The following is a 12,977-nucleotide window of genomic DNA, read 5'->3' on the forward strand; positions in this document are numbered from 1 at the left end:
AATCGTCATCTCGAAGTATAAAGGTGAACAAAGAAAAAACTTCAATGTGTAAAAAACGACGCCACCAATGTTCGATTTGAGAAACACTGGCACCGTTTGTATGGTTGGCTGCGGCAAGCTACCAACGACATTTTGTTATGTGCATTCGTCGAAATTCAACGACACACAGCAGTGGGAAAAGGTTTGGTTTGTTTCGCAAACACTTTCGTCGATGTTTGGGTATAAAAAGTTTCTTGTTGAAGAAGTTATTGAAAAATAACTTCGGTGGAGAATATCCACAAACAAGAAACAAGGGAACTGATGAGATCCAGTGGCGTTGATCGATTTACTCATACTTTGTCCTCTCCATAACAAAACGGCAAAAATACCAGACTACAAAAACGAAGCAAATAATTTTAGGAACACTACAGTTGGTGAATTTGTTGGTCGGTTTTATATTCTTGTTCGATTTTCGTGTTTAGTATGGTCTCTTGCACGACTTCTAAAGGGAACCCAAAAATTTAGCACGATCGTGACACATAGTGCATATCGTGTTTTGTCGTGTCGTGCAAAATCGTGACTTAAAAAAGAACACGATCACGCACGGCAAAAAATTTATTCCGGCACGACACGCACAAACACGGCGATTTTCGAAAAGGCACGAACACGCACTACTCACGGCACGACACGCGCCCACCTCTAGCACAAACACAAATAACATCACCGGCTGCCACATATAAACTAAAGAGAGCAAAACAAGAATGCAGCTACTAGAATCCAGAGAAAATACTCAACAAGTTAACGGGAGAGAGTATAGTCTAAAATATTTTTGAACTAATAATAGAAATTTTCAATCCAATCTGAAAAAACAAAATAACAATACGTATTTAAAACTACAACAAAAGCGAATTTTTTAAATGACAATATTTTTTGTAAATATTCTAGATTATGGTAGTTCCTACCAATCGGTATTGTTAATGATTTTTACAATATTGCGGAATTTCGAAAGTTGTTTTTGTTTTTTATGTTTGGAGCAAAATACTGTATTTTTGGATTTGCAATCCAATGCTTGAGCAAAACAAATACAAATTTGGAACAATAGAATTCAACAAGAATATCATTAGTTTTATGTACTTTAATTTTTGAGTAAAGTTCCCATATTTCTCACTGTGCGGTGCTCACAAATTCATCACTATACCATGTTTTGGTATAGCCTCCATATAACGGTAACTCCCGGTTTTCAGTATTTTGAGGATCTTACCTTCAATTTTTAACCGAACTATCTGTTATTTGGGTTCTAAGATTCCCAGTAGTCACAACACTTATTTACAATAAATTGTTCACATATGTCCATGTTTTGGTGCTGCCTCCATATCACGGTACCTCCCGAATTTAGGTATTTTGAGGATTTTAGCAAACAATTTTCTGAACTAGGTGTAATATGACATTTGAGGTTCTGAGTGGTACCAACACTTTTTCCCCAAAAATTGTCAATATAGGTCCATGTTTTGGTGTAGGACCAAACAAGCAATCCAACAAAAAATTTTAAAAATCGGCTGGATTTTAATATTATGCTATATTATAGGGTCCTAAATGGTCAAATATACTATTGGAGCAATATCAAAATCTTACCCGATTTTCACAATTTTTTGTACGATTACTTGTTTAGCCACATCAAAGAACTGGTGGAATTTTCTATTCGATTGGACAATAGAGAGCAATTCGTGAAACATCACCTTTGGCCCCATACAAATTACTATGGAAACTTTGAGGCCCCACTGGCAAGTGTTAACATATTCGGATTGTGCTCAAACTTTGGCAATCTTAAAGTCTAAAGGTAAGGTCACATTAGACAAATATTTGCTCCAGCAGACCGGCAGTGTGCGCTTACTGAGAGCAAGTGAGCATAAATTTCGCTCACATATGTTTACGCTCACTTGCTGTCAGTAACCGCACACCTCCGGTCGCTGGAGCAAATATTTGACTAATGTGACCTTACCTTAACAAAACTAAACACTTTAGGAGGTAACGCATAAAAAAATCCGACATCAATTTTTTCCCTTTGAGTTAAATCCAGTCTAAGGTCCATGTTTTGGGATATGCCCCTAAACGGTCCTTCCTCCGTACTTTCGTTATTTTGAATATTTTAGCTACATTTCCGAACTTCCTATGATTTGGCATTTGATATAACCGGTGCTCAGAAAATTTCTTCACTAAAAAAAGTCAACATAGGTCCATGTTGCGGTACCTGCCCATTTTCGGCGTTTAACTATAATTTGTAACCGAATTAACGGTAATTTGACATTTGAGATTGTAAGTGGTTATAACATTTCTCCACCAAAAATTATCAATATAGGTCCATGTTTTGGTATAGGACCCATGAAATGTTACTTCCTAAATTTTGCTATTTTGAGGATCTTAGCTAAAATGTTCAACCGAATTATGTGTAATTTGAAATTTAAGATTCCCAGTGGTCATAAAACATCATTACTAAAAAGTGTCAGTATAGGTCCATGTTTTGGCATAGGCCCATATAACGTTACCTCCGGACTTTACGTATTTTGAAGAGTTTAAACTGTTTGATCGAATTCCAAATCATAGGCATTTTAGATTACCGACGGTCCCACAACTTTGTCACTAAAAATTTTCAACATGTTTTGGTACCTCCCAATTTTCGCCATTTTGAAGAATTTAGCTTGACATTTGAGGATCAAAGTGGTCACAACACTTCTTCATTAAAAATTGTCAATATAGGTACATGTTTTCGCACAGGCCACATATAAAGGTACCTCCGGACTTTCGCTATTTTGTATATTTTAGTTTTTTTACCGCTGTTCACAAAATTTCTTCATATAAAATTTGTCAGTAAAGATCCAAGCCTTAGTATAGCCTCCATAGAATGTATCTCCATATTTCCGGTATTTTGAAAGTTGTGGCCTCAATATTTCACCGAAATTGTTGAAATTTGGAATTTGGTCTTCATTTGGAGTATTAAACGCTCCGTATGAAATTTGGCGGTATATGTCCACGCCTTCATATAGCCCCCATTGTACGATACCACCCGATTTTCGGTATCACACCGAAATGGAGGAAATTTTGTACTTGGTCTTCGTTGGGGGTATAAAACCTTCTCCCAGAAATTTGTCGGTATAGGTCCCCGCCTTCATATAGTACCCATAGAACGGTAACTACCGATTTCACTGTGAACCGAAATTTTGGGGGATGGAAAACACCTTTTGGAGAAGGAAGCCCTTGGTGAGTATATACAGAACCCCGAAGGACAGATTCGCCGTGTGTCGAACTTTCGCGTTATGGCGTGATGAATATTTAGCTGGAGACCCTAAAAGTCGCCTAGAATCAGCATTATATCTCGGTTCGTTTTTTTTTAGCTTATTTTTAAGATGACATCTCTTCAGTCAAATCAAATGAGGATTATTTTCGTCATTTTAGTCCTTTATTTCAAGAACCGCAATAGAAGTACTACAATATGACATTGTTCAGCTTCGGAATGTTCTGCAAAATTGACGCTCGGAAGATTTTAGGTACGGTTCCTAACGACATGAAATCGGTATCATCTTGTTTAAGCGGAATTTTTTAACTTTTACCTGAATCTCGTTCAGAAAGAACTACATCTATTTATTTCAATATATTCCTTTTAACATATTGATGGCCTAGAATTCTCGGAGTCATTACAAATATTGAGAACAGTTGGATCTCGTTTTGCTGAACACGTTATTATCATTGATTTTTTAGAATACAGATCCGGATATCCGTATTTCGGAACCGGTTATTCTGATATTAAATACGAATTTTTATCCGGGTTTTATGAACCGATTAACCGTATATGTATAACATTAGAAAGCTATTAAAATTGTCAATGAGATATGATTAATACGCATTAGACATTTACGGCGGTTAGGGTGCGGGAACAAAAAAACCGTATTCTTGAACCGTTTCTTAACGTTTGTGAGGATACATTTCTGTGCGTAAAAAATTATGATCATGACCTGGGGGTGGAAAATTACATTTGGGGGTGAAAGCCATTGAAGAGTAGATACATAACCCTAAAGGACAGATCCGCCGTGAGTCGTACCTTTGAGTTATGGTGGGTTGAATTTTGAGTTAGTAACCCTTTATTGCAAGTGTAAACAGTTAAACAAAAAAAAACAAAAACATTATTCCACAACATCCCATACGGGACAAGGGAGACTTCTCTCATATCAATGAGTGCACCCCGATTCATATTTAGCTCAATGATATGGGACCTACTGTTTATCGCCGAGTCCGAACGGCGTGTCTTAAGACACCACTTGTGGAGAAGTTTTTCAAGGCTGAAATACTCAGGAAATGTCGCCAACATTACTGAGGGGTATTTTGCCACCGTTGAAAAATGTTTGATCTTGCCTGGCCGGGGAATCGAACCACCGACCTTTTGAGTGCAAGGCGGGCGTGCATACCATGGCACTGTAAACAGTTATGTAACTCAATTTCTAGCGGTTTTAGGGTATTACTGGGACCATATGTGCTAAGTCAAAACAATTTAAGATGATTTTTGTGGAACATTTCGTGTAAAATCATCTTAAATTGTTTTGACTTAGCACATATCGTCCCAGTAATACCCTAAAACCGGTGCCACCGTGGTGCAATGGTATGCCCACCCGCCTTGCACGCTAAAGGTCGTGGGTACGATTCCCAGACCAGGCAACATCAAAAATTTCAACGGAGACAAAATACCCCTCAGCAATGTTGGCGACATTTCCTGGGTATTTCAGCCATGTAAAACTTCTGTACAAGTGGTGTCTTAGGACACGGCGTTCGGACTCGACAATAAACAGTAGGTCCCTTATCATTGAGCTAATATGAATCGGGGTGCACTCATTGATATGAGATAAGTCTCCCTTGTCCCGTATGGAATGTTTGTGGAACAATTATATAGGAACCCTACCTAAAATCTTCCGAGCGACATTTTGCAGAACATACCGAAGCTGAACATCTTGTGGTACTTCTATTGCGGTTCTTGAAAGAAAGGACTAAAAGGACATTGAAGGATTTGACTGAAGAGATGTCATCTTAAAAATAAGCTAAAACAACAGCGAACAAAGATATAATGCGGATTCTAGACGGCTTTTAGGGTCTCCAGCTAAATATTCATCACGCCATAACGCGAAAGTTCGACTCACTGCGAATCAGTCCTTCGAGGTTCTGTTTATACTCACCAAGGGCTTTCATCTCCAAGAGGAATTTTCCACCCCCAGACTTTGAGCTCCATATTGTTGCACAGTGTTTTCAGTATTTTAAAGGTTGTGGCCACAACAACCCACCGAAATGGCCTATCTGACTGAAATTCGTCGGTATAGGTCCACGTTTCGATATAGCTTCCGATTTTCGTAATTCTGAAGGTTGTGACGTCAATATTCCACCGAAAGACTGAAAATTGTTATTAAGTCTCCCATGGGGATATCAAATATAGAAGAAGGAAATTATCAGTTTAAGTCCGCGGGTTCCATAAAAGCACACCTCTTGATTTTCGGTATTTTGAATGTTTTACCAAAGTATCGGAAATTTCGTATTTAGTCTTCTTTGAGTCTAAAAACTTTCCGCCAGATATTTGTAGGTATAGATCGGCGTATTGATATAGCCCCCATGGAATGGTACCTCCCGAATTTTGGTATTTTGAACGTTAGCCACATTGTTTTACCGAACTTGCTGAAATTTGGTATTTAGTCTTCTTCATAAACGAAAGGAAACTAATTGTTCCATTTTACTTCAATACAACTCGTGGTGGAGGGTATAACAAGTTCGGCCTGGCCCAACTTAATGCCGCACAATGGTTCAAGAAACGATTTTCCTGGCCAAAAATAAAAATTTTGTTTTTTTCGAAATTACATGGGTAAAAATGTGTGTTTTTCCATACCATTTCCCATATGAATTACAGCTTTTTTACACAAATGAACATTTTTTGGACTATGTGAGTTTTTATATGAGTTATATAAATTTAATGAAATCCCAAGAAGTATTTTTTTAATTTTTGAAAAAAATTTAATTGTTAGTATTTTTTTTTTTAATTTGAAAAAAATTCGATTTTTTTTTAGTTTTTTGGTATTTTTTAGTTTATTTATTGGTGTTTGTCAATCTTTAATATATTGGAAGATGAAAATAGTAAATTAAAAAAAAAATCCAAAGTTTAACTTTGACTTTGAATTCCTCTGCAACTACAAAACAGAATTTGCTTGCAATTCATCGGAAAACTGATTGTGTTATCTGTCTAACAAAGAAAGAATTAGAAAAATATATCTATTCGTTCAAAAGTTGCAGAATTTTGACCAGGAAGAAACGATTCTGAACCACTGTGCGCCGTTCTTACTTGATTTTTTTTTAATGAATAGCATTTTTAAATGTACTAAATCCCGTGACTTTGATTTTGGAAGAGCCAAATATTGGATTACAGGGATCATAAGCACCCAGACATTTACTCCGAGACACATACATACCTCCTACATCATCTGAAATGTCCGCGACTGTTTATTTAAATCACAGTCACTGAGTATATCTACTGAACATTCCATTTTTCGTAACCTGTGGACGCGTCAACATAGCAAAAAAAACAAATCTCAACAATAACTGTAACATTTCTACATACTCGTACTTGTTCAATGCAACGGTATTTCGATATTTGTAAATAAAAAAAGCCGTTAAAAGTTCTGCTCTTTATTGCAGATTGATTTCTATGAAATAAATATGAGAAATAGCCACAACGCGTCACACTGAAATTGTGACATTTCAGTAAAAATTATTCAATAAATTAATGTGGAAGCGGATCTGACTGAATATGCGAAAACGTCATTCATAAAAGCACAATAACAATAAACATAAACAAACCAAATAAATACGAAAACTTTCAAGAATTATAAATATTAAATTCAATAACGTTCCAGTGAATGCATTACACAACATACATATGTGTTTGTAAATATGTAGATGTACATAAGGGCTATAGTTTCTTTTTAGTACATGATATATCTCCTCTAACATGCGGAGAATGTTGTCATGAGAATAAACAAACACACCGTTCTTGTCAAATAGAGTTACAGATTACATTTGTATTTATGACACCCCTCTAAATACCATTTCGTGTAACTAAATTATAAAATCGATTGAATTTTAATGTGGAAGTATATCTACATATGTATGTCGACCATCTTTTACATTATACAATCAAATTCAGAAGATAATGGGTCGATCTTGCATTGCCACCAAACTTGAGTTGCGTGGTCAGTTGTCTGCGCGACTGAGATGAAATGTTGTACCATAAATGTCAACTCAACTGGGTGGTCGATAAACATGTTATCGATCAGTGTTTTTTCAAACTTGTGACCTCTATTCGCAAAAAAACTATTTTAGAAATAATTTGCGCTTTGGATAACTCTTTCGTGTATTCTGGACAATATTTTATTATTTTGGCTGTTTTCGAGCAAATTGGGAAAACAACCCAAGATTGGAATATAACCTGGCATTTGAATCTTCGGATCGTCAAGTTTTATTTGCTGTCCCAAAAAATGATAAGTTCGGTGGAATTATTTTTTGCTGATGAAGAAAATGTACAGGACATTGCATTTGTTAGAAGAAATTTGAGGGATGAACCTACTGGATTTGTCATCAAATTCATTTGCATAAGTTTTGCTGCTGTCTGCTCCAAAGGCGATAAGATAAATTCACTTCTTGTGATGGACCACCACCAGTGGCCTTGAAGTTTCTTTTATTTTGAGCCATTTTCTTTTTCAACTTTGCTTTAATGTGAATCCAGACTCTGTGCCACTCTTCAGGTGTTCGTGTTGGAGGTCCATGGCTGTTTAAACTGTCCGAAATGGACCTCCACGCTTCATCCGCTGTGGCTTTGGTTTCACCAAAAACCCGAACTCCTCTGGCTAAGTTTGGATTTTCACTCAGTTTATCAATTAATATTTCGAACTGTTGCTTTGTCGTTATTTTCACCATATTGACACAAAATTAATTAATGATGCAAAGAATCAATAATTGTTAACAAAATGTTTATTTTTCCTTCTATTTTACTTCTTGTTTCTTCGAAAATGTTCACTGCAACTGAAAATTGGTGGTTGCTGAAAAACAGCCGCTTCGTCAACTGAGATTCGCAACTTCAGTTGAGTGTTGCCATACGTGGATCAATTTTGACAACTGGCAACGCCACTCAACGATAATTGTTATCGATGATCGACCCCTTAGTCTCCCTTGTCCCATCTGCGAGGTTTGTGGAACTATTATTATATCAAATTCACTAACACATTAATGAACAACATTTTGATATTTGCAAAAAATTGTCAAATGTTATATCCCTCATGTATGTACATCCATACGTACATATGTAGAAATGTAATATGAAAATATGTAAATATATATTATATAGGCATGTTATTTGTATGAAAACAAAAGTATGACAAATAACCACAACGTATCTTATTGAAATTATGACATTTCATTGGAAATTATTCAACAAATGAATGTGAAAGGGAATCCGAATAAGCGATACGTCATTCTTGAAAGCAGAATAGCGAGAAAAACAAAATACATACGTATGTATGTACGATAACAAAAAAACTCAATAATATAGACACATGTAAATTCGAACATAAATAACAACAGCAACAACAAGAAATAACACAAATGGTTAAGGGCAATTTTATGCCTCAGCGAACATGACACCAGATATCACAACAAAACCAATATCTTCGGCCTCTACAGCTATAGTTGCAACAGCCGTTACTGCTGCTGCGGCCGTAGCTTCCGGAAGAGCAATGAAGACGAAATTATCATCGGACACCACGGTTCTGTCAGCAAGCACATCACAATTATCACCAACGACGTCGTCGTCCAGTATAAAGCGTCATCTCTTGACCATTGAGAAACTACGAAATCGTGTCCGCCAAATATTGCAATGTGTGATTAATTTGCATATTGATATTTTGGTAAGTATGCATATTAATACTCAAGTGTGTAGTAGACCGGACTGATTAGAGTCAGTAATTAGAGTCTAATCATTAGACTCTAATCGAATTAATCATTAGAGATACATACATACAGTATGCATAACACTGTGCAACATTTTCAAGGTAATTTTGTGTGAACAACTTCTGCTGCAGTTTTTATGAAAGTACAGACCCAATCGACAAAACCCCTATTTGGGTTTTGTGTTGTTAGATTTGGGTTAGATTTTATGACCTCATCTAAAAATGGCAAAATATTGACTTTTTAGAGAAAATCGAGATAATATCTCTGAATCCACTTCGAATCTTGTTAAAACTCTGATGCAGACTTGTAGACAAGAGGATGAAGAAAATATTTGGAGAACAAGTAAAAAGGTGTCAGTCGGCTTTGCCGACAGATATATATCCTCAGCCAATGTGAAGTCACCTTCGGACAGATCGAATGTATTTAAGATCTCTTCAGAATGTTGTGGTCTTTTTGGACATTTGAACTTGCTGACAAAAATGTGGATTAGGATATGACTGCACTAAGACACAAATGTTGAACTATTGTGCGGGAGGTACCCTTAGGGAGGACCGATATGGGTCATTTTAGAATTTAACTAAATTTTGACAAAATATTAGGAGATCCAAAGATTGAACCGAATTGGTTGCCCCATTCAAGTGATATCGTCCTAGCAATTTAGTTAATTTTTTTTTTTTAATATTGGGGAGAAGTACCGGAAGTTGTGGACCGGTATTGCCCCATGAAACTAAGGTTGGATATAATATGACGAAGACCAAATGTTGGACCAAATCGGTTGAACAGTTCGAAAGTTATCGTGCTCTCCGACCGCCACATATGGTGACATAAGGGTTTTTTACACCTTTCGGGTTGTTTTCCCAAGAAATATGGACTTGCCCGTGAAAAAAAATTTTACCGTCGTTATGGAGGTAGAGAATGCAAATCGCTTCAAAAAAATCAAAGTGATTCGAGAGCAGGTCTTACAGTGAACTTATCCGAAATTTTTTGTGAGATGTACCAGAAGGAGTAGACAAGTATACAATTTTTCCAAACATTTTTGAACTTTTGTGGGGGAGGTACCTGAAGGAGTGGACCAATATGGCTTATATTCGAATTTAATCTATTTTTGGACAAAATATTACGAAAGCCAAATTTTGGACCGAATCGGCAGATCCGTTCGAAAGTTATCTTGCGCTCCAACCACTACACACGGTGTCATAGGAGCTTTTTGAATCTTTCAGGCTATTTTCTCAGGAAGTATGGACTTGCCCCTGATGAAACTTGAACCGTCGTATAGGGAGCAGCAAGTACAATATGTTACTGCAAAAACCAAAGCGATTCGAGAACTGCTCCTAAAATAAACTTCTCCGAAATGTTGTGTGTGAGGAACCCGAAGTGGAGCTATTGAGTCCATATTGGAACCTCATCTAGGTCTGGTAGAAATTTCACGATGTGCAAAGTATGGACCAAATCAATTACTCCCTTCAAGAGTTATCGTGCGCACAAATTGTCCGAACATTTTCGAACTTTTGTGTGGGAGGTACCTGAAGGAGTGGACCGATATGGCCAATCTTCCAACTTAAACTAAGTTTAGACAAAATATTACGAAAGCCAAATGGACTAAATCGGCTCATCCGTTCGAGAGTTATCGTGCGCACCAGCCAGACGGACGGACGCACATTGCTAAATCGACTCTAAATTGTCTGAAACACATTTCGTCCAAACATACTTGGGGTCTAAAACCATTATTTCGATGAGGCACATTTTGCCCGTATAAAAAGTGTATATACCCTCGTTAGCATAAATGCTGAGGGTATAAAAAACACCTTAAACTTTACATTTCCAAATTTTGTGTGGGAGATATCCTAAGGAGTGGTACGATGTACGTTCCATATTTGGACGTAATCCAAGTATGTACACGAGTGTTATGTTAGGCACAACCAAGTTTAGTTAGTGCCAGCAGATTTTTTGGAGCTCCAGGGCCATTATCTCAAAAAGTATGGACTTGTCCCCGAAAAAGAATACACCGTCAAGGAAAAAAATACAAAGTCAAAATTTCGATTTTTAACAAAAAATGTGCCGTTTATTGGCCATTAATCGGTCAAAAAAATTTTAAGGAAAATTCTCTTATATATGAAGACTGAAAACCAAATTTCTGTAATTTTGGGTGGATAATGTGGCTAAAACTTTAAAAACTCGAAAATTGGGCGGTACCGTTCCACGGGGGTTATATCAAAAAGTGAACCAATACCAACAATTGTCTGTAAAAATATTTCACAAGACCTGGCGAAGACTAAATACCAAATATCAGCTACATTGGTTGTTTAATGTGGCTAAAACCTTGAAAATACCGAAAATCGCGCGATACCGTTCTATTGGAGCTATATGAAAACGTAGACCTATGTACATAATTTTTATCAGAAAAATTGTTTGGTCTAGTTGGAACCCTCAAAGCAAAATTTCGGCGTATTTGGGAGTGAAACATATGTAAAATCTTCAAAATTCCGAAAATCGTTATATGAGGTCTATATCAAAACGTGGACCTATGTCCATAATTTTTATTGGAAACGTTTTTTGTAAAGTAAAAACCCCGCATCTCAAAATTCAACCAATTTGGTTGATAAGTTTAGCTAAGATATTCAGAATACCGAAACATTAAGAAGTTCCGTTGCATGGGGTCTATCCCAAAAACTGGGACCGACCTTCCAAATTTTTGCTCTCGACATTTTCAGTGAACTATAAGTATTTATACCAAAATTCATCTGTAACGCCAACTCCTTTTATATTTGGCCACCGTTTATTTGAAGACGCGACATAGTGCAGCGTTTTTTTTTTTTTTTTTTTTTGAGGTTATGCACCATTATCTCGGGAACTATGGACTTGCCCTCGAAAAAATTACAATGACAAAACGTCATGGAATATGGACCGATATAATCCATATTCGAACCTGAAGTATACCTAGAGGTAGTATTACCATAGGCAAAGTTTGGTTCAATTCGGTTACTCCCTTCGAAAGTTATCGTGCGCACAAATTTTACGACAATTTTTGATCATTTGTGGGGGAGGTACCTGAGGGAGTGGACCTATATGGCCCATCTTCGAACTTAAATCAAATCTGGACAAAATATTTCGATACCCAAAAATTGAACCGAATCGATTGATCCGTTGAGAGTTATCGTGCGCACCAGCCAGCCAGACCGACAGACAGACGGACAAACATTGCTCTAGATCTACTCAAAATTGTCAGAAACGAATATCGTACAAACATACTTGGGGTCTAAAACCATTATTTCGATAAGGCACATTTTTGGTCGTATCAAAGTGTAAATACCCTCTTTAGCCTAAACGCTGAGGGCATAAAAAGTTGAAAAATCCTTTAATTCTGCTGTTATTCATGTTTGCCTCAAATACAGCGCAAATTACATATAGTGCAATGCACTGAAATTCAAAATATGAAAATAAACACCCTGTGTGAACATTGTTTGAAATATGTGTTGTAGAAGGTATGATATGAATTACAGCCTAAACAACATGAAATAAGTATTTTAGAATTTCAGAATGTTCTGAAGAATTGCTGAGCACATTGCTTGGAAAAATTTTGTGAAAGGTTACTTGGTTCAACTCCCAATAGTTTAGCTGCTACTGACCATAATTCCAGAAAATATGTAAAATTCGATATATTTTATCGATTTTTATGCGCTAGATGCAGTTTTTTTGGTTCTTCTGTTGGACACCTCTACTTTAGGGCTACAATATTGCTGAAGACCGCGAAGTAAAATTCTTATTAGTTTCTAAGGTAAAGCCCCGATCAATGGAAAAAAACGGTAGTTTTAGCCCGGATTAGATGAGGCTAACAACACGAAATCCATTTAGGGTTTTTGTAGTCTCAGTATGTAATTTCGGAAAATGAACATTAGAAGTTGTTTGCATTTTCAGTGTTGCATAGTGAAATTCATATTCGTACAAACTTACTATTTGTTGGTAAGCCAAGCTTA

The 12,977-nt window shown here is 36.6% G+C and overlaps 1 protein-coding gene across 20 annotated transcripts in view; it reads left to right on the forward strand.

The window, feature by feature from the left end:
- The window catches only part of LOC141401766 (uncharacterized), an 85,008-nt gene that overhangs the window by 19,238 nt on the left and 52,793 nt on the right, over positions 1–12,977 (forward strand). For 8 of the 20 annotated variants that reach the window (XM_073982229.1, XM_073982233.1, XM_073982235.1 and 5 more), the window contains one exon: positions 8,402–8,960. In XM_073982229.1, coding sequence (XP_073838330.1) covers positions 8,691–8,960 — 270 coding nt within the window. In that variant the 5' untranslated portion in view covers positions 8,402–8,690. The remainder of the gene's footprint in view (positions 1–8,401; positions 8,961–12,977) is intronic. The other 12 variants (XM_073982244.1, XM_073982246.1, XM_073982245.1 and 9 more) reach the window with 5 other exon arrangements.

Source organism: Musca autumnalis, unplaced genomic scaffold, assembly GCF_047663935.1.
Source record: "Musca autumnalis isolate F117 unplaced genomic scaffold, ASM4766393v1 scaffold_4, whole genome shotgun sequence".
NCBI lineage: Eukaryota > Metazoa > Arthropoda > Insecta > Diptera > Muscidae > Musca > Musca autumnalis.